The sequence below is a fragment of the Pimephales promelas genome, chromosome 15 (genome assembly GCF_988280905.1).
Source record: "Pimephales promelas chromosome 15, fPimPro1.hap1.1, whole genome shotgun sequence".
Lineage (NCBI taxonomy): Eukaryota > Metazoa > Chordata > Actinopteri > Cypriniformes > Leuciscidae > Pimephales > Pimephales promelas.
In genome coordinates, this window is record NC_142783.1 from 33,988,862 (window position 1) to 34,011,911 (window position 23,050).

Genomic DNA, 23,050 nt, shown 5'->3' on the forward strand with positions numbered 1-23,050 from the left:
AAAAACAACAACAACAACATGAAGAAAAGTCAATACGTCTAAAAGTCACACTGTAAATCGAGAGCTCGGAAATGCCAGGGTTGTCGTCCAAATAACACACGATTGGCTGTGTTCAGATCTGCAAAGCAGCATTTTAAAATGCACAAGATATATGACGAAAAAATATATCTAACATAAAACAGCTGCACATCTCACACCTGTCAGTTGTAATTAGTCACATTTTATGTGCAATGAAACCACATAAGAACCTGAAATGTCATTCTCAACCATTTTTTAAAATATGACAAAAAGTGCCACTCAAAATAAATCCAATAGCCTAATAGTTTCTCTCTGTTTTACTAATATAATATCGTGTGCAATCTCTCTGCCATTCATTCGTCACAACAAAAAGTCTATACCATGAAATCGTGTTGGATTTCACAGCACATCTCAATCATAAAAAGTTAGGTAACACTATTTTACAGTGTCCTTGTTGCATATGCTACATACAGTAACAGTAAATGCAGTATTGCATGCAACCCTAAAACCCCATTAGTACATGTAGTTAATTAATCAGCACTTAAATGTATAATTACACTGTAAAAAGAACAAAATAGGGTTACAATTTATGTTAAGGTGTCCGTGTTACAGTATACATTCATACTAAATTTAGGATTAGGGTTAATTACTGCACAATTAATTACTATAACTACATGTAACAAACACACTGTAAAATAACGTCTGACCAAATAAAGTGTAACCCAAAGTTAGTTAAGCAAGTTAATCTAAACGCAGCGTTTATACTCCCACATTTCCCCTTGCATGCGATGCGTACTAGCCCAAAACTACGCGATCTGTCCGCACATTAGTTGAGTTTGAGCTGGGTTTCTTACCCATGTTGGTACCAGGAGGCTGGCGGGTCTCTCGAGCAGATCAGGCTGGTGTTTGGCGGCTGCGTTCATCTCCCATGCAGCCTCTGGTTCGGCGCACTGAAGTCACACACACTTGGATCTGTCATTTATATCCAGTGATGGCCGGGCATCGCGCGGACGCGGCTCCGGGGTCCAGCATCCAAACTGGACCTGCCGGAGATCAGCAGCTCGGTGCAGATGTAAATCAGTGTGTGTGTGTGTGTGGAGACGCTCGGGGTTTAAAGAGGCATCCACGCAGAGCTGAAGTGCTGTGGGTTATTCCTGTGAGTTGGAAAGAGACGCGTAACGCTGGAGGATCGGCGCGCGAGTGTGGAGCGCGAGCGTTTGCTCCTGCTGTGATGCGCCTTCAGCGCGAGCTCGTTTAACCCATCCGTGACTGGACTCGAAACACTCAACTAGGACTGGGAGATATACTCACGGAATGCATATACGATGCATAAAACAACATGATGATGATTGCAATACCCCCTTTTTTTTTATTTGACTAAGTTTACCAAACAGCACGTGACTGGACTATGTTTCTTCCATGCAATATTTCCCTATCATGGTGATTCAAATGCATCTTTCTTTCAAACTTGAGTAGCAAAATGGCGTTTGACTTTTTGATTAATTTGCGCATCTCGATGAATGATATTTATGCTTTTTATGACTAGCCAGTGTTGATTTAGTGACAGTTTGGAAACCTAGATTTTCGTGCTTTGGTTTCTTGGTTATATTGAAATATGGTTATTTCAGAGCACAGCACATACATCTCAGAATAGGCCTATATTTTAATAGGCTATATCCAAAAGATTGAAAATAAACGCATTTAGGCGTCTTTTCACTTTCATAAAGGCTATGAAAAACTTAAGTTGCATTTATTTTTCTAAAGCAAATCCTATTTATGATAAACAGTCTTGTAATACTTCAAAAATACAAACTGGGCTTCAATGATTTTAGTTTTTAATATTTTATATAATTTGTGTTTAAAAAAAACAAAAATTCAAAAGATATTAGTGAACATATGATAAAAAAATGCAAAACTGTAGTCATAACATGCATAAGCATTCATCTTTGTGTAGTTATTAGTGTTCACATTTACTCTCTTCCGAAAGCCAACACCGTTCCTCTTATTCCTCTTCATAATAGGCTATTGATTTCTTGCATGTGTGAAATTCAAGGAGAACAATAGACACACTGCCAGAGGACATGTTTAAGAGATTTCCCTTTCAATTCCGGTGTTCATGGCCAAAATAATGTGCCATTGACCTAATTATTGTTTGCACTGTAGTGTTAAAGTCAGCCCGCTAACTAGAAATGAGTAATTAAACACTGCAGTTCTAATCAAAAGACAATCAGCAGCACAGCTTTAGTGCTCACATTATTAAAGCATCTTTAAGCTCTTCTAACGCGAGATTAATTTGAGCAGCATTCATTTGTGACTCCTTGTTAATAACTCATATGCTTTGCTCTTTTTATTGGCCTGGGGTGAGTTTCAACAAGTTCTGTCTTTACCAACACAATTCAGAGGAACTTGTAACCATTGGCTATATGCAATGCTTTTGGGAAATGCACCCCTGATCTGTTCACTCTCAGAAAAAAAAAAATCAATCAATCATTTATTTATAGAGCACATTTAAAACACAGCCGAAGTTGACCAAAGTGCATTACAAGGAATAAAAGCTGTTACTGGGCCTGTACCTTTTCAAAAAGTAAACTTTTGGCCATTTCAGGAGCTAATATGTACATTTTAGGTCCTAATATGTACATTTCAGGAGCTAATATGTACATTTTAGGTCATAATATGTACATTTTAGGTGCTAATGTCAATTTCATGAGCTAATATGTCTATTTTATGTAGTAATATGTACATTTAAGTGCTAATATGTACATTTTAGGTCCTAATATGTACATTTCAGGAGCTAATATGTTCATTTTAGGTGATAATATGTACATTTTAGGTCAAAATATGTACATTTTAGGTGGTAATATCATGTACATTTTAGGTGCTAAAGTCAATTTCATGAGCTAATATGTCCATTTTAGGTAGTAATATGTACATTTTAGGTCATAATATGTACATTTTAGGTGCTAATGTCAATTTCATGAGCTAATATGTCAATTTTAGGTAGTAATATGTACATTTTAGGTGTTAATATGTACATTTCAGGTGCTGTCAATTTCATGAACTAATATAATGAACTTATAATGGGAGTGAATGGTACCTTTTGAAGCCCCAAAAAGCACACCAATCATCATAAAAGCAATCCATATAACTCCAGAAGGTTAATGAAGGCCTTCTGAAATGAAGCGATGGGTTTTTGAGGCGTCGGGTCAGAGTTCACTCTTCTGCTGGATCTAGAATAATTACCGGAAGCCAGTGATTATAGTTTATAAAGTTATAAATATGGATATTTTTCTTACAGAAACACATGGCTTTGCTTCAGAAGGCCTTCATTAACCCCTGGATTGCTTTTATGATGATTGGTGCGCTTTTTAGAGTTTCAAAAACTCGGATATTCCCATCATAAAGCTTGGAAGAGCCAGGATATTTATTGAGTTCGCCTGAAAGAAGAAAGTCATATACAGTACACCTAGGATGGCTTGAGGGCGAGTAAATTGTGGGTTCATTTTCTACTAGTGAACTATTTCTTAAAGACCCATTCACCTGTTATGATTACTTAAAACTACATTGCAAATATTACAAGCTCTATATATTACATCGATGCATGATAACTTTATTATAAGCACACTTTTGTTGTCTGCCGCTTTAAATGCACAGGATGGATTCTGATTGGCTGTCTAAGTTATCATTCACCAGCTGAAAGAAACACGTTATAATTGTGATTCCAGCATGTTGTTCCTTATATTGTTGTAGTTGTGGTGTGGATGCTGCTATTCTGACATTTAGAATGATTTTTATTAGATCTTTATTATTATCATCCTTAGTTCATTAAAATAGAATTTAAGGATCCTATTTTTTAAGGCCAGTTCACACCAAGGATGAAGATTTAGTTAGAAAAAAAAAATGTCAACAAATAGAAAATAAATCAAAATCCACATGAAACTATAACGATAATGATTCAGAGGAATGAAACCATGGAATCACTTTTAGAATATTTCTTTTTGCAATTATATAAACATTCTTAAATCTTTTACTTTAGATGCAAAATGGCATAATATATTAAGTCTTGATTTGTGGTGGGAAAAATCTAAATTAAGCGAGTTTATACTCAAAACAAGTAACAAATGAGTTAGAAAAATAAAGATCAAAGGGGAAACAAGATTAGATTTTTTCTGACTCCACTTGCAAATGTTTTTGTTTTAAGCATAAATTTTCTTTCAGATAAAAAAGACTGAATATCTTAAGTCATTTTACTAAATGGATCTTGACTGAAGAATGTACTGGAAAACAAGACAAAATATAGGTAAGGAAATATTTAAATACAAGATGCAGTTAGATGCTCTGATTCGTGCACTTTCTAATCAAGACCTACACTCTTAGAAGAAATGGTTCTATTTAGAACCAGAAATGGTTCCATCCCCCGCTTCATATATGGAACTCCAAAATTGTTCTATATAGAACCATTTTTTTGGTAAAAGGTTCTATTGGCCAAGTATTGAACCCCAGGGTTCTATATAGAACCCAGAGGAACCCCCTTTTTTTAAGAGTGTGGGGTTCCAAAAAAAAAAAAAGTAAACAAATAGAAAATAAATCAAAATCTACATGAAACTATAACGATAATGATTCAGAGGAATGAAACCATGGAATCACTTTTAGAGTATTTCTTTTTGACAGCCAATCAGAAGCCATCCTGTTTTAAAGAGTGACAGACACAAAAGTGCAGCTTACAATAAAACGTTATGATGCATTGCTATGAAAGATAGAATAGGCTATAGTTATCGTTCTTGGTGTTGTTTTTTTTACCTCATAATGAGAAATGGGTCAAGCTCCAAAAAAAAAAGACAAAAAGCACAGCCAGTTTTTCTTTGAAAAATCCTCTTTCTAATGGCCCAGCAGACTTTAAGGACAAAAAGGAACCTAAAGCATAACACCCCACCCTCTGCAACAAAGCAATTTACTGTTTTTCATGACGCAATCATTTAATAATAGACCTTCACATGATGTCTGACCTGTCAGGCTTTACTGGCCATTTCCAGGTGCCCCGAGTGAGCAGCATTTCTTTATCAGCCCTCGATGGCCGCTGCGTGCGCTGCATGATGGGCTTTTAGTGTCTTGTTTTCTCCCTCCTAATGCGATCTCACACATCCAGGGCGACGCAGTGAGGATGGTGAAGAGTGTCCGGGCGTCGGGCCAAGCTCACATCCAACAGAGCATCTCCTGTAGAAACCGCCGGTCACCAGCGCTTAAATAGACTCACTGATAAACATTCATTTCACATGAGCAGCACCTTGGCAGAAGCGACCGCAACAGGCCCAGAGAAACAGAAGGAGGTCAAGGGAAGGCGAATAAAACCCCAAACACCCTTGTTCTGATGCGACGAGGAGAATTTAACATGACAAAACACTTATACCCGACGAGGAGAAGACACCTTTACATGCACGTGCTGCGATTGGTATCAGGTTGAGATGCTCTCTGGGGAACAAACTTCACATTTTCAGGGAAAGCTGCATCAACAATTTAGCATCAAAGTCTAATTACTACCTTCACATTCCCCCTCGCGCTCAACTAATTAGACCGCAGTCTCTACATGCACTACCAAATAACATTTTCAAGCCATTGTGTCTTCAGCAATTTGCTGGCAACTTTCTTTAAAGAAAACAATCCATCTAAAAAATGTGGAGAACAAACCCTATAACAATGTGAACAGTGTGCATGCTTGGAAAAATATATGCGCAATATTAATCCATATGGGAAAGTTGTGCACTACTATTCATTACAAATATATAAACATTGTTAAATCCTTTACTTTAGATGCAAAATGGCATAATATATTAAGTCTTGATTTCTGGTGGGAAAAATCTAAATTCGAGTTTATGCTTAAAACAAGTAACAAATGAGTTAGAAAATAAAGTTCAAAGGGAAAACAAGATTAGATTTTTTTTCTGACTCCACTTGTTTTTGTTTTAAGCATAAACACTTCATTTTGACAATTCTTTCAGATAAAAAGACTGAATATCTTAAGTCATTTTACTAAATGGATCTTGACTGAAGAATGTACTGGAAAACAAGACAAAATATAGGTAAGGAATTTTTTTTTTTTTTTTTTTTGTAGTGTTAAATTCAAAATGCAGTTAGATGCTCTGATTCGTGCACTTTCTAATCAAGAAGAAATGGTTCTATTTAGAACCAGAAATGGTTCCATCGCCCGCTTCATATATGGAACTCCAAAATGGTTCTATATAGAACCATTTTTTTGGTAAAAGGTTCTATTGGCCAAGTATGGAACCCCAGGGTTCTATATAGAACCCAGAGGAACCCCCTTTTTTTAAGAGTGTGGGGTTCCAAATACGTAGCGATGATAGAACCTTTTAAGATTCTATATAGAACCTTTTCTTCTAAGAGTGTAAAGTTTAGCATCAAAACCATGCTAATATTAATATGAGTGGGTGTGAGTGAAGTACTTGCCCAGGGAAGAAAACATTAGCTATTGTAGGAGGTTCAAGATGGTGGGCAGGACGTGCCAGGAAAGCAATTTCACCTTAAGAACAGCACAAGTGAAAGCACTCAGAAGAAAACCGCTTTTTAAAGGAATGCAAATCCTGTCGACGACAGCTGGCACTTTCCACGCAAAACAGGGCTTGAAACTCTCACAGAAAAGTCAGGTTTTTTTTTTTTTTTTCAGCAAATGGAGATGCTGAACCATCAGAACATGTTGTTCGTTCACCCTGAGGTCAGATTACCCCCAAACGCCGAACCTATTTCACCAAAGATATTTACTTGACAGATTCATATTGCAACACGTTCACATCATCTTAATGGTCACGTGACATGCATATAAAGAAATAAAATAATTTGACTTTTAAGTGCTGATTTATTTTTTTTTAATAATTTGTCATTTTTATGATTTCATGAAACTCTAAACCTGACAAATAAATAAAAATGAGACATTTTTAAAATAATGAATGTATCTTAAAGGTGGAGTGTGTATGTTCTGTGTTCCCCCCTTCATTATGTTTCATTGGTGTATTCCTGTGACCTAGTTTTCTCCAGTCTGTTTGATTAGACATTTCATTTACCTGTTCCTTGTCTTTCACTCATCAGCTCTCTTTGTATGCCATTGTATGTCTGTTCTCGTTATTTTGTGAATCATATTCAGTTTTTAATGTTAAACATTGTTAATCCTCTCTTCTCCGTCATGCTTTACACTACACCACGTATATACTGTATATACCGTAACAGGAGTGTTTGATCTTTGGACATTATCTATGCATTTGGCAGATGTTCAGATGAAACTGATTATATAACTTACTCAGAAATCAAATAATCAAATAGTAATCAAATAGTGTGTGCCACCATATCTTCATTTCTGAAGATGTATGTGTGAACGCACACCTCAACACAATGACATTTGAAGGATCGTTTTTGTGATTGAATGTGTCATTTTAAGTAGAAAAAGCACTCCAAATGTCACAAAATGGCGGTTTACTAATCCTAACAACAAAAGCAATGATTAAATGGTGTAAATAAATATGTATGGAAACTATGTAAAAAAATACGTATGGAAACCATGAAAAATAAACCTCATTAATTATTCATGACCCAGTGCATGATGGGAACACCAGTCTCAGAAAAGTTTTATAATGTTTACGCTTTCATTTCTACACGATTGAATTGAGTACTACTATAGAATTTACTTATTTTTTAACTAACTTTTTTCATGTAAATTACATTGGTTTTTTTTTCTGTAGTATTTACTTCGCCACAAAATCATTTTTATCATTGTTTAGTAATCTGGATTACTTAATCAGATTCCAAAAATGACGTAAGATTATATTGCATTTTAAAATTACATTTTATAATTATATGACAGACTCGATTATATTGTAATTGATCACATGATTCCTTATATATTTTAAATTATCCTTTGCATCACTGTAAAAAATTATTTTTTGGTGAAGTAAATACTACTGAAAAAAACAATGTAATTTACATGAAAAAGTTAAAGTAAATTCCATATTCAAGCGAGTATAAATGAAAGTGTAAATATCAACTCAATAAAATTAAGTAAAATTTACTCAACTTTTCTGATAGTGGTGTTCCCATCATGCACTGGACCTTGAATAATTAATGAGGCTCATTTTTCATTGGTTTCCAGCTGTATTTACACTGTTTTATCATTGATTTTTGTTGCCAGTATTAGGAACTTGCCATTTTGTGACATTTCGAGTAAATTTTTTGCTTCAAACACACAAACGACCCATCAAATGTTACCGCCATTGTGTATTGTCTACCAATTATTGAGTTCTTTGCATTCACATGATACTTAACATCTGACATGATGTAATATAAATTATTTAGATGATCTAAGTATACTATAATTGACAAAATTATAATTCAATATTATTGTTTTAGTGAAATGCATTGCAAAGGAAATTTCAACTAAATCGATATTAATCAACCTTTAACTAGATTACTTATTTTTTGTAAAGTTTACTTAATTCCATATTCCAAGTAAATTTAACTTAAAGATTTCTAACTAAAGCTACTGATAAATATGTTTAAGTTTTTACTTAGTTAATTTACTAGCATTTTCTGAGTGAAAAAAGTTGCCTAGCTTTTTTCAAGTAAATCCTTCTCCATTTTTTTTCACTGTTATAGAACGTTTTATACATATTTAGAAAGTCTTCCAGTTTTCCAGTTATTACTTCCAATAAAGTATTTTTTGTGCGTTTTACTTAATTGTTTAAAAAAATGTACTTTTTATGATTTAATTAATTAGCTTTATCAATTTACAAACCTCTTGCGTTTTAGAAACCACCATTGTTTAATGAACTTCATTTCAAGATTTAGTTTTTCTCTGTATATTTTTAAATCACTACAGTACAAGATGATAAACTAGTTGAGGCTAAAGTAGTCAGATTATGTTACCTAAAATGTAATAATGTGTTCAGTAATGGCTTACAATAAGTAATCTATAGACACTAGAGCCCGACCGATAAAGGATTTTGAAGGCCGATACCGATACAAATATTTTTGGGTTTTAAAATCCGATATTCCGATATATCGGCCGATATTTTATTTATTTATTTGAAACTAGACATGATAGTCACAAATTTTGTCATGCTTATTTGAGTTTAGAAAGCTGATGGGGATGATCTTTTCATTGTTATTCAAGCAATGTATGTATGTAGTATAGTGACCAACTCAACGAGTGTTGCCAACAGGAACGGTGTAGAGCGCCCTCTGGTGGACAAACTGTACAACTCCAACACTCATGACATGGTTCAAGGATTGTTTCGTCCGTTTTTATTTTATTTTTGAAATATTCATTTATCGGCCATTATAACTGCCGATACCGATAGTTTGGAAAATGCCTAATATCGGCCGATAATATCGGTCTGCCGATATATCGGTCTGGCTCTAATAGACACTGCTGATGATTATGATAACTCTTTTGTCTTTGCATTGATCATTTTTTGTATGTCCTCTGAATAAAGATGTTTCCTCAAAGCACATTGTGTTCAGGCTTTCCTGCTTTTTTACAATTCAGTTGAAACAATCATAGTCCCACATGGGCTCAAGTAAACATTATAATCTACAAGCATGCAATGCTTTTTGGGAGGCGAAGGCAGTGAATCCGAAGTATGATATGATCTAAAACAGCATTACTGCAATTTGCCAGTGCTTTCCTGAAAAACGGATCTGTTTTCAGCGATGATTTCTCACGGCACGGAGGGTAAACAAGTAGTTTCGCTGCTTGAATATGGTCCTCTTTCATTTTCTTGGTTATAGGACATATTTCCCCCTCTCTAATTCTGGAGTAGCTCTACATGCAGTTTGCGACGTTCCCCCCGAGGTTAAGGCTGGTGAAATTCGGCACAGAAACGCATTACTGTTTTTTTCCCTCCACATTTTCTTGTGTCACTAAATTATTCGTCTCCTCCAGCTGTACTGTTGTCTATTATACATCAGGCCTGTTTCGGCTGGCAGCAGGTTGAGACGTTCCCCGTGATATCCAGCGGCGGCGGGACGGACTGGGCTTGTTCCAGTACTGTTATTTTCACCGTCAGCAGGGGTCTGTTTGTGCTAAACCACCAATTTGATCAAGGATTTCATTGCGTGGAGGGAGGAGAAAGAAGCCGTCTGCATCTAATGTTGTGAAGTCTCATTTTTGGACTCCCTGATGTGAAAATGAAAAAATTCAAATCTCACATGTTATCTATGGAAAATGTGTCCTGTGTTATGGCAAGCCAACTTAACTATTAATTTCCAGGATATGAATTCTTGATATCTGTAATTGTATTTTCACAAGTGAAATGTCACCATACACTCTTGTTTCAACCCAAATTTGGGTCAAATATGGACAAACCCAAATGTTGGGTTAAAAATGCAATTAAAAATGTATACAGCTGAAGTTGAGTTCAAATTTGAAATCACATTTTTAACCCAACATTTGGGTTTGTCCATAATCTACCCAAATTTGGGTTAAAACAACCCAGCAGAGGGTAGGCTGCCATTTAAAACCAATTGTTGATATCAAGAACTGATTTCTTAGTTGCAATTCCAATTTCACATATCAGAAATACAATTATTACCAGTAAAAACCTTTATTTTTGATATCAAGAATTCAATTGTTACTAGTTGTAATGTCTATTCTTGATATCCACAATTGAATTGATCATTTTTTTATATCAACAACTCAATGATCATTTTTACTAGTACCAATTGAATTGTTCACTCTAAAAAATGGTGGGTTGTTTCAACGCAAATTTGGGTCAAATATGGACAAACCCAAGTGTTGGGTTAAAAAGGTCATTAAAAAAATGTACTGTTGAAAGTGAAAGTTGAAGTTGGGTTCAAATTTGAAATTACATTTTTAACCCAACATTTGGTTTTGTCCATAATCTACCCAAATTTGGGTTAAAACAACCCAGCAGAGTGTAGGCTGCCATTCAAAACCAATTGTTGATATCAATAACTGATTTCTTAGTTGCAATTCCAATTTCACATGTCAGAAATACAATTATTACCAGTAAAAACCTTTATTTTTGATATCAAGAATTCAATTGTTACTAGTTGAAATGTCTTGTTTCAACCCAAATTTAACTCGTTTCAACTCTTGTTTCAACCCAAATGTGGGTCAAATATGGACAAACCCAAATGTTGGGTTAAAAATGCAATTAAAAATGTACAGCTGAAGTTGAGTTCAAATTTGAAATCACATTTTTAACCCAACATTTGGGTTTGTCCATAATCTACCCAAATTTGGGTTAAAACAACCCAGCAGAGGGTAGGCTGCCATTTAAAACCAACTGTTGATATCAATAACTGATTTCTTAGTTGCAATTCCAATTTCACATATCAGAAATACAATTATTACCAGTAAAAACCTTTATTTTTGATATCAAGAATTCAATTGTTACTAGTTGAAATGTCTTGTTTCAACCCAAATTTAACTCTTGTTTCAACTCTTGTTTCAACCCAAATTTGGGTCAAATATGGACAAACCCAAATGTTGGGTTAAAAATGCAATTAAAAATGTACAGCTGAAGTTGAGTTCAAATTTGAAATCACATTTTTAACCCAACATTTGGGTTTGTCCATAATCTACCCAAATTTGGGTTAAAACAACCCAGCAGAGGGTAGGCTTCCATTTAAAACCAATTGTTGATATCAAGAACTGATTTCTTAGTTGTAATTCCAATTTCACATATCAGAAATACAATTATTACCAGTAAAACCCTTTATTTTTGATATCAAGAATTGAATTGTTACTATTTGAAATGTCTATCCTTGATATCCACAATTGAATTGATCATTTTTTTATATCAACAACTCAATTATCATTTTTACTAGTACCAATTGAATTGTTCACACTAAAAAATGCTGGGTTGTTTCAACGCAAATTTGGGTCAAATATGGACAAACCCAAGTGTTGGGTTAAAAAGGTAATTAAAAAAATGTACTGTTGAAAGTGAAAGTTGAAGTTGGGTTCAAATTTGAAATTACATTTTTAACCCAACATTTGGGTTAAGTCCATAATCTACCCAAATTTGGGTTAAAACAACCCAGCAGAGTGTAGGCTGCCATTCAAAACCAATTGTTGATATCAAGAACTGATTTATAAGTTGCAATTCCAATCAGAAATACAATTATTACCAGTAAAAACCTTTATTTTTGATATCAAGAATTCAATTGTTACTAGTTGAAATGTCTATTCTTGATATCCACAATTGAATTGATCATTTTTTATATCAACAACTCAATTTTTACTAGTGACAATGTTAATTTCTGATATCATGAATGTGATCGTTAGTAAGAAAGCCATTTTAGATATCTGAAATAATATTGATATCAGAAATACATTTTCATTTTTACTAGTAACAATTGAATTGTTCACTCTAAAAAATGCTGGGTTGTTTCAACCCAAATTTGGGTCAAATACGACTAACCCAAGTGTTGGGTTAAAAAGGTAGTTTAAAAAAATGTACTGTTGAAAGTGAAAGTTGAAGTTGGGTTAAAATTTTAAATTGCATTTTTGTCCATATTTGACCCAAATTTGAGTTGAAACAACCCAGTGTTTTTTAGAGTGTTGATATCAATAATAGACATTTCAACTATAGTGAAAATTTAATTATTGATATCAGGAATTCACATTTTTACTAGTAACAATGTAATTATTGATATCAAAAATGATATTTCTACTAGTAAAAAATCAATTCTTGATATCAACAATTAATTTTGAATGGCTGCCAATGGTGACATGCACTAGTGAAAATACAATTACAGATATCAGCAATTAAATCGTTGATATCAAAAAATGTAATTGTTGATATCAAAATCAAGAATTCATATCCTGGAAATGAATAAAAGATAAAACAGCTTGCCATACTGTTTTGTTTATCATCAAGAGAAGTGACCGAGCAATTTCGACAGCGTGCGATCTTCTCAGCATCGGTGTAATTATTGGAAATGATGTTCTCACGTAAATGCATCTCTATAACACGCATTGTGTATTGTCGTGTAATTTATATGTGTGTACACTCTAAAAATTGCTGGGTTGTTTTAACCCAACTTTGGGTCAAATACTGTATGGACAAACCCAGCAATTGGGTTAAATTTTTTAATAAAATTTTTAACTCAACGTTTGGGTTTGTCCGTATTTGACCCAAAGTTTGGTTAAAACAACCATTTTTTAAGCAATTTTTACACACGCACCCCACACTACTATAACCAACCCATGCGTATCCTATATGCACGTAAAAACTCACTTTAGCATATAAATTGCACAATAAACACACTGCGTGCTAAAGACGTATTTAATGTGATCGGGTTGGGCACACAGTTCATCAAATCCATCATACTCCATTAGTCACACTATATCATTACCTTTCATTAAAGAGCAGGAGGTCTTTCGTTAAGTGCAAGGCGAGATATAATATTGTCATCTAGAAAGGGATTATTATGCAAGTCAGTGGTTCTGAACTGGTGGGTCGTGACCCAAAACTGACAACTAACTAATCATGCTTGTCCTATAGGAAAATAAACAGACTTATGGATGAATAAAATGTCACTTTTCCTGGATTAAATGAGAAGCAAAACCGTTTGCGACCCACAAATGTAAGTGAGATTAGTATTATGCGATTCATACTGAATAAACCTATTTCTAAAGTTGATTTATTTGCAGTTTGAGTTTTTGAACATCGGCCTCGTCTCTCTATGAAACTAGAGAAGAAAATAAAGCATACGTGTAGATGAAAAATAAACGCTTATGACAAAATGATCAAATGGTGTTAAAGTTAAAGAGCCAGATATTTGTTCACCACATGGAGTTTATTTTTAATAATCAAAAATGATCAACAGAATGGATTTTATTACTAAAAATCTACAAAATTACTCAAACTTTAAAATTAAAGTGAAAACATAACAATAAACACTAATTCAAAAATATCAATGACTATAATAGTATCAGAATGATAATAAAATAATCATTTACTTATAAAAGTAGTTTCACTGAAGTCAAGAAAAGGTGGATATAGAAGAAAGAAAGTCACATAAATGTGGTTTAGGAATGAATAATTGTGTCCTGTCTGTGTGTGTTTGGGCAAATCAAGTCCTCACTGGTTTCTGAGGATCATTACACACTAACCTGGAAATACTGCTGCCTTCCAACGCCCCAGTGCATGCTGGGATGAAAGGAACAGAGGCAAAGGTTCAGTTAGATGCGCAGAACAGAGAACATGTTCAGTCTGACACCTGACAACACCGGCGATGCTGTCAGACACAGAAAAACAGCACAAAACAAAAGCTTGATGTTCTAACATGAGCTGTCGTTATCCTGAACAATTACTGCTAAACTCCTGTTCAGCTCACCAACGTCAAACTGGGTGAAATGGTATTTTTATAGATATATAGATGAAGGTAAAACTAAAAAAATTAGAATATCATGCAAAAGTTCATTTATTTCAGTAATTCAATTTAAAAGTTGAAATTAAATGCAACGTGAGATATTTCAGCTTTTATTTGTTATAATTGTGATGATTATGGCTTACAGCTTGTGAATCACAATTTGGGGTTTTCATAAGCTGTAAGCCACAATTAATCAAACTTATAACAAATAAAGGCTTGATGCATGTAATGAGTCTATATAATATATTAGTTTCATCCTTTATGGACATTTTTGTCCTTTTCAGTTTTGTTTTTTTGATCACTTTGCCTGTGTTAATGCTAACTGCATAAAATCTGGCACAGGTGTATATTTTTTTTGGAATTTTACCATTTCACTGACATTTTCTTAAAAAAAAAAATATTTTTTTTTTGCACTAGCTTCACAAAATACTCCATCTCAGCGCCTTTTGGACAAAAATGGCCCCATTGAAACCCATTAAAAACGCATTTTTTAATCCCAGAGCCATTTAACTCTAAAATGATGCTTTCATTCCGTTGGCAAGGCTTCAAAATTGTAATTTTTACTATTTTTTATCAGATTGTGCCATTTTTTCCAGGTTTGGCCTATAAAATAAATCTTGCTTTATTCCTGTTTTCTGCTTCGGGATATTATAGAGCCAACTGGATAAATTGTGCAACGATAATTGTGTGGGTGTGTTGGTGTGGATGTCAGACTCAGAGTGTGGTTTGTATGTGTGTTTCACTGTCATTATGTGTGATCCAAACATCCTGTGAGAGTAATTCAATAATCTCACAAACTGAAAGAGTTTGAGTTTGCTCACATCTGCTTTAATACACATTTGCCGATCTAGTATGCAATATATGCTTGATTTAGGCATTCATGTCTTTGCACAGAACTTATGTGGACTGTGTGTTTCCTGAAGGTCTCCGTTTAAGAAATGGGCAGTTCATCACAGATAAACGCATCTGATGGCCGAGAGCGAAACACAGGCAATCTCACGGAAACGAAAGAAGTCACATTTCATTTTCCCCACGAGGTCCATTTATAATGGTAGTAAACTCTTTTGCATCTCAAACAATATGGAAAAAACATTTGTGTATGTTCAGAACAGAAAAAAATATATTTTTTTTTCCAGTGCTGGGTTGTTTTAACCCAAATTTGGGTTAAAAATGTAATTTCAAATTAAACTGTAAACTTTTTTTATTACATGTTTAACCCAACATTTGGGTTTGTCCATATTTGACCCAAATTTGGGTTGAAAATGCAATAAAAAAAATGGATGAATAAAATGTGTCACTTTTCCTGGATTAAATGAGAAGCAAAACCGTTTACGACCCACAAATGTAAGTGAGATTAGTATTGTGCGATTCATACTGAATAAACCTATTTCTAAAGTCGATTTATTTGCAGTTTGAGTTTTTGAACATCGGTCTCGTCTCTCTTTGAATAAAGCATACGTGTAGATGAAAATAAAAGATGAAAAATAAACGCTTATGACAAAATGATCAAATGGCATTAATATTTACTGAGGATATCAAGATATCAGATCAGATATCAAAGCGCATCAAATTTGGGTTGAAAATGCAATAAAAAAAGTTTACAGTTTAATTTGAAATTACATTTTTAACCCAACATTTGGGTTTGTCCATATTTGACCACAATTTGGGTTAAAATTGTAATTTCAAATTAAACTGTAAACTTTTTTTATTACATTTTTAACCCAACATTTGGGTTTGTCCATATTTGACCCAAATTTGGGTTGAAAATGCAATAAAAAAAATGGATGAATAAAATGTGTCACTTTTCCTGGATTAAATGAGAAGCAAAACCGTTTGCGACCCACAAATGTAAGTGAGATTAGTATTGTGCGATTCATACTGAATAAACCTATTTCTAAAGTTGATTTATTTGCAGTTTGAGTTTTTGAACATCGGTCTCGTCTCTCTTTGAATAAAGCATACGTGTAGATGAAAATAAAAGATGAAAAATAAACGCTTATGACAAAATGATCAAATGGCATTAATATTTACTGAGGATATCAAGATATCAGATCAGATATCAAAGCGCATCAAATTTGGGTTGAAAATGCAATAAAAAAAGTTTACAGTTTAATTTGAAATTACATTTTTTACCCAACATTTGGGTTTGTCCATATTTGACCACAATTTGGGTTAAAATTGTAATTTCAAATTAAACTGTAAACTTTTTTTATTACATTTTTAACCCAACATTTGGGTTTGTCCATGTTTGACCCAAATTTGGGTTGAAAATGCAATTAAAAAAATGGATGAATAAAATGTGTCACTTTTCCTGGATTAAATGAGAAGCAAAACCGTTTGCGACCCACAAATGTAAGTGAGATTAGTATTGTGCGATTAATGCTGAATAAACCTATTTCTAAAGTTGATTTATTTGCAGTTTGAGTTTTTGAACATCAGTCTCGTCTCTCTTTGAAACTAGAGAAGAAAATAAAGCATACATGTAGATGAAAAATAAACACTTATGACAAAATGATCAAATGGCATTAATATTTACTGAGGATATCAAGATATCAGATCAGATATCAAAGCGCATCAAATTTGGGTTGAAAATGCAATAAAAAAAAGTTTACAGTTTAATTTGAAATTACATTTTTTACCCAACATTTGGGTTTGTCCATATTTGACCAAAATTTGGGTTAAAAATATAATTTCAAATTAAACTGTAAACTTTTTGTATTACATTTTCAACCCAACATTTGGGTTTGTCCACATTTGAAACAAATTTGGGTTGAAACAACCCCGCATTTTTTAGCATGTGTGTGTGTGTGTGTGTGTGTTTTGAAAATTGCCAATGAAAATTCTGCACTTTAATCCGCACACACATTTCAAAACACGCCCGTCTATGAAAATCAATTTGTCCTGCAGTTTAGCAGACGGTGGTCTTATCTTCAGTGCCACAGTTTCATTCTACTCATTGTGCTTACGTGAATCTTTATTTTGCTAAATCGACTCACACACACACAGAACACACGTTGCCAGTGTTATGAAGCGGAGGTTTCTAACTAGATGTCTTTAATGTGTGACTGCTTTGAAGAAGACATTGTTTCCTTCCCTTCAGGAGTGCTCGGGGTAAACACACTGCTGATGTGTTATGCTAATGCGTTTGAGTGTACTGTGTGAAAGTGCCTGTCGCTTCATTTGCTGTGGTTAACTACAGGACAGACACCTTGTTATCAATTAACATAAACTGGAATTAGGAGACACAAACTGTATATTCTCAGACCTCAAAAATGGGTTCGACTTTATGTAGCATCTGCACTTTTTCGATATCAATGGATAAAGGGAAAATGTTCTTTAAATTTTAAAAATGTTTTTAAATGTTCTTCAAAAGGTTATTTGGGGAACCAAAAGCGTGAAAACCCACTTTTGGAAACTTTATTTTAAGGGAGTGTGTGACATGATTGATTATATGTAAGAATTTACATGCATTAGTTGTTGTTTTTTTATTGCCAATGTGTGAACAGAGTGTAACGAAACATAAAAAACGAGACCTTCCCCGACTTCCTACACTGTAAAAATGAATATGCTTTATCTAATCAATAAAATTGTGGCAACAGATTACAAGCAATATTATTTATTAAATTGAACAAATTAGAATTGAGTAATAGTTAATCAAATTAATATTCTAATTAATTCTAATTTGTACAATTTAATTAACAATATTGCTTGTAATATGTTGCCACAATTTTATTGATTAGATAAAGCATACTATTTTTTTCAGTGTATGAAAGCCTGTAGACTTTCACTTTCACGCAAAGCCTGTAGATGTTATGTCTATCACGCTTGTACACTGCCTCCGAAACTTTCGTCTGTCCTAAAAAAATAAAAAATAAAAAATAAAAATCAAATCGGGTTCAAATTTCTGCTTTTTTCACATCCGGAGCAAGCAGTTTGAATGGTGTTTTGACAATTCAGAACCACCGAATCACACATACGAAAAATCGCTCAGTGTGCAAGGGCCTTTACGTCATCGCCCACAGCCGGAGCACCGACACTGGGAATAGAGTCAAAGAAAACAGATGAAAGCAGACGCAAAGGACGTCACCTGAGATTTCACTGAGACTCAAGCAAAACTCCAGGGAACCGTTTTAGCAAATTAGTTTTGCAATCTGCGGTATACCTAAACGTATCTCGCAGAAACACAGAGTTTTGTAAGATGAGCAGGCCCTTTCAGGATGGGTGGGATCGCGATGATCTAAAAGAAAAAGATCTAAGGAAGAGGAGCGTTTGTGTTCACAAACACATTCTTATTATAGATTTTACTACATTGACCAAACTTGCAACACACCAGACTGAATATATCTTTCTTCAATATTGAATTTATTGACAGGATAGCCCCTTGAGATGCAACATCTCATTTTCAAGGGGGTCCTAAAACATAAGTAATATACAACACAGACAACATAAGACACAACAACATTACAAAACAAGACTACAACAACAACAAAAAAAAAAAAAAAAAAAAAAAAAAAAAAAAGCTCAACCTGCTTCTCACACTCTTGTGGGCTTCTATACCCAACATAGTTTCAGTAGTTAGTAGTTTCATTACAGAATCTCATCATCATAAATCGTCAACATAGAGCCAGGTAACAGCAAAATATCCTTAAGTGAATCTCAACCAAGGAAAAATAAATAAATAAATAAATAAAATCAAAAACATAAACAGGTTATTTTAAGATAAGAGAATAGGCATAACCTAAAACGATTGAAAGAAGTAATAGATCTCAAAGAAACAGGAAGATTATTCCAGTCAGAAGGGGCTTTATACAGAAATGACCTACGTCCAGCTACACTAACAGTTTTTGGAACAAAGAAAAAAGGATGTTGCGAATGTCTAAGAGAATAAGGAGTTCTATATGGAATTAGCAGTTCATTCAAATAAGAAGGACAAGCGAAGTAAACACATTTAAAAATAAACAAAAACCAATGAAATTGGTTAACCAGAAACCATTAATCATCCTCATGTCATTTCAAAGCTTGTGATATTAATGCAAAATGAACATTTTTGAACATTAATGATTTTGCACATGACAATATAAAAATTATATATTTTATTTATGTTTTGAAGTTGTTCTTTAGGTCTTACTTTTTTCTGGTTGAAAAGCCGTATCTAGAGGGTGAAATAATCTGACATTTCCATGAGTTTTGGATCATTGGATTCAAGTGGGGTTTATGATTTTGATTTTTCTCCTCAGGCTACGAGCAGATCTGATGTGAAACAACTTCATAAACGCATTCTGTATTAACGACGGCCTCATCACATTTTCATTTCTTTTTATGGTTTTGCAATATTTTAGGTCCTAAATTAGTTTTTTTTTCAGGGTTTGTGATAAGACATTCAGTATTTGGACATTAAGCCGCATCTAATGTCTGAATGTCACTGCATGAGATGATAAAATGGCACTCGCTTTGATATTTTTCTATCTAAAGCAATGATATTCAGACATTTTTAGGCAAAGTTAACATGATATGAAACCCCCCATTTTCTTTAATATCAATGCACATTATTTTAAAGTAAAAAAAAAAAATCTTTATAACATCAATACAGGCACTTTATTGCATGGTAAATAAATGTTAAACATGTTAAATTAAAATAAGATGCAATTAAATTAAAATGTTGAAATTAAAAAGTTATTTTGCCCCATTTAAGTTGCTATTAACTACATATTTGTTAATTTCATAATTCTATTGTCTTTGAAATATGGTTCAAGTTCACTGCTGAAAAAAATGACAAACATTTATGGTAATCTAGTAATGACATTAAATTGCAATTTCATGCATTTAAAATATGTTAGCTGTAAATGTAATAGTGAATAAAACACTATAAAATGATCATCAGGTACATTACATGTGCTCTAGTACATTATAGTCAGCATATTAAAATAAATATACTTTAAAGCATGACTAGATTATTAAAACAGGATTTAAAATGTACTTTAATTTGACAGTATTACAAAATGAACTCTTGTGTCACCTGCGGGCCCAAACCCATGACATTTTTTAAAACATTAATATCCTATACTAAAGAGAGCATTCAAATTATTTTAGTAAAAGGTCTGAATTTTTTTTAAATATAAAGAAAAAAATGATAGATTCACCATTTGTGATGTGGCAGGAAGCTATAACGCACATACTTGTTATTTTTATGTTTTTTTAGAGGTTGAATTCATATCAAAATCTGCCAAACTTCCCATACTATTTCTGAATAGGATGTCTACTTCATAAATTGTATGAAAACTGTGGAAATAATGGTTCATATCACTCAAAACACATATGGAAATGGAGGCGCCCTTATATGGGCAGTAATGGAGTCTGGTTGTGCCCTAGTGGAAGCGTTCGGTACTGCGCCCAAACAAAATATCACTGAAAGCGAATTTGAGATATCAACTTGTTCAGATTTTTGGCTTTGATTTTATTTTTGCAGTTTTAGAGTCGCCCAGGTTTTGAAAAAATATATATTATATAAAATATGAATACATTTTTTACATTGTACATTTTCATAAACTCAAACTTCTATAACTTTTTTTCTGTTTCACTTAATGGTTTTATTATTATGAGATATCAACTTGTTCAGATTTTTAGCTTTGATTTTATTTTTGCAGTTTTAGAGTCGCCCAGGTTTGGAAAAAATACATTTTAAATAAAATATGAATACATTTTTTTACATTGTACATTTTCATAAACTTTCTTATTTTATTTCACTTAAACAAAAATCTGCCACATGTATTCTTTAAAACGACACCAATCTTTCATCTATATTCCAAAGCATTCTTGAATTTTTATTTTATTTTATTATTTTATTGTTATTTTGGAAAGCACTTTGGTTCACCTTGAAAAAGGGATGTAAAGGGCTGTATAAATAAGTATTGATTGATTGATTGATTAAATTAAAACCATAAGTTTGAAATGTGCATTTTCATATTCAAAAAAGGGGGGTGACACTTAAAGTGTTAAGAAACTTTCATGAAAGAGGACTCTCTTTAAGTACACTTATCTGTGTACTTAAGTAATATATATATACACACACACACCTTTAAGATGTGAAATGCACTAGAAGAGCACATTTAGCATGATTAGGCACTCTTACGTTCACAAGGGCATTCAAGTAAAGTGGCCTGGCCCTGGGTTATGATGTGCTTCATGTTAGAGGCCATTGTAGACTGAAAGCACAGATAACGTATTTTTATACAGTCAGTAAATCTGACTTTTGTCAAATTTGAAGTTTCTAATAATTCAATGAAGACTGCACTACACGTCGCATGTATGAGTGGATGTTCAGCTCATATCTCTTCTAAAGGATCTCCACCATTAGCATACGATGACAAACGTCAGCGCCGTCTCGAGCCGTCCTGTTCACGTCGTCCCGGAACAATTGGACTCATTTGACACTTTCCAGTCTTAGATCTCCAGCCACAGAAACACATCAAAGTCTGCTTTCTCTTTGATATAAAATGTTCAGTCAAAGAGCGAGGGGATGAATATCAATTTCCAGTGTAGTTGGCATTGTGTTGACTGTGGGTGGCGAAACCAAGAGTGTTACCGGCGTAAGCCAGCAGACATTCAATGCACTAAAAAGCTTTCTCAGTATGAAATGAAACCACTAATATGTTAATTATAATAAACTATTTAAATAACAAAAGTTGAAAATTGTGTCACTAACTAAAAAAAACTACAATAATTTATTGACTTGATTCCTGGAAGACGTTCTTGAACCAATTATAAGACAAAGATAATTCATATATATAATGTTGTGGGTAAATAAACTACAGTACGCATCCCAAGAAGCATCGCAAATAACGAATAAAAACAACAGTTGAATATTTATAAGTACATAAATATGAGAATTTAAGTGTGTATGTACCTTTCCAAATGGGGTCAGTAAGTTTTTTTGAAAAGAAAATAATACTTATATTCAGGAAGAATGCGTTAAACTGATCAAAATTGACAATAAAGTTACGTTTCATGTAGCCCTTAAACCGTATTCACTTTATAGCCCTTAATCCTGTAATTGTGGACAAATGTGGGCACAGAGGACTCAGGTGTGATCCTAATTTTTATTTATTATAAATGTTATATCACTGTCTTTGATAAAGTTTTGTCTATGCATTTATGGTGTTTTTTTATTTTATTTTGGGGGTATTTTTGAATTTATTTACTTCAAAAAGTACCATATTTTCTATGTAAATTATGCTTAGCTTATCTTTATGTTTTATTTTTACAAATTTTTTAACTACATTAAAATATCATTCCAATAAGTTCTCAGAGCTAAAACCTAAAGATGAAGTGACTTTGCTGTCACCTGGTGTCTTATTTTGGCTTATTTCAGAATGCTCTAAATTACAGTTTTTCCCATTCATTTCTATGGGTGCCCATTCTTGACCCAAATACAAGATTAAGGAGTTTTTTTTCACCCACTTAACATTGTAGAATTGAGTCCAAAAAAAAAGTGTGTGTTCAGAAGGCAAACTTAGGAAAAGTAGCCAAGTCTTGAACCGCTCAGATCAAGGGAAGTATTTTTAAAAAATAAATCAAAAGTATTTTGCCCACATTTGTCCAAAATATGGTTTTAGGGTTAAATGCTGTT

The 23,050-nt window shown here is 33.4% G+C and overlaps 1 protein-coding gene across 1 annotated transcript in view; it reads right to left on the reverse strand.

The window, feature by feature from the left end:
* The window catches only part of sntg2 (syntrophin, gamma 2), a 66,488-nt gene extending 65,246 nt beyond the window's left edge, over positions 1 to 1,242 (reverse strand). Inside the window, exon 1 of the mRNA XM_039663102.2 lies at positions 873 to 1,242. Within this exon, the coding sequence (XP_039519036.2) occupies positions 873 to 941 (69 nt within the window). The 5' untranslated portion in view covers positions 942 to 1,242. The remainder of the gene's footprint in view (positions 1 to 872) is intronic.
* Between the last annotated feature and the right edge of the window lie 21,808 nt (positions 1,243 to 23,050).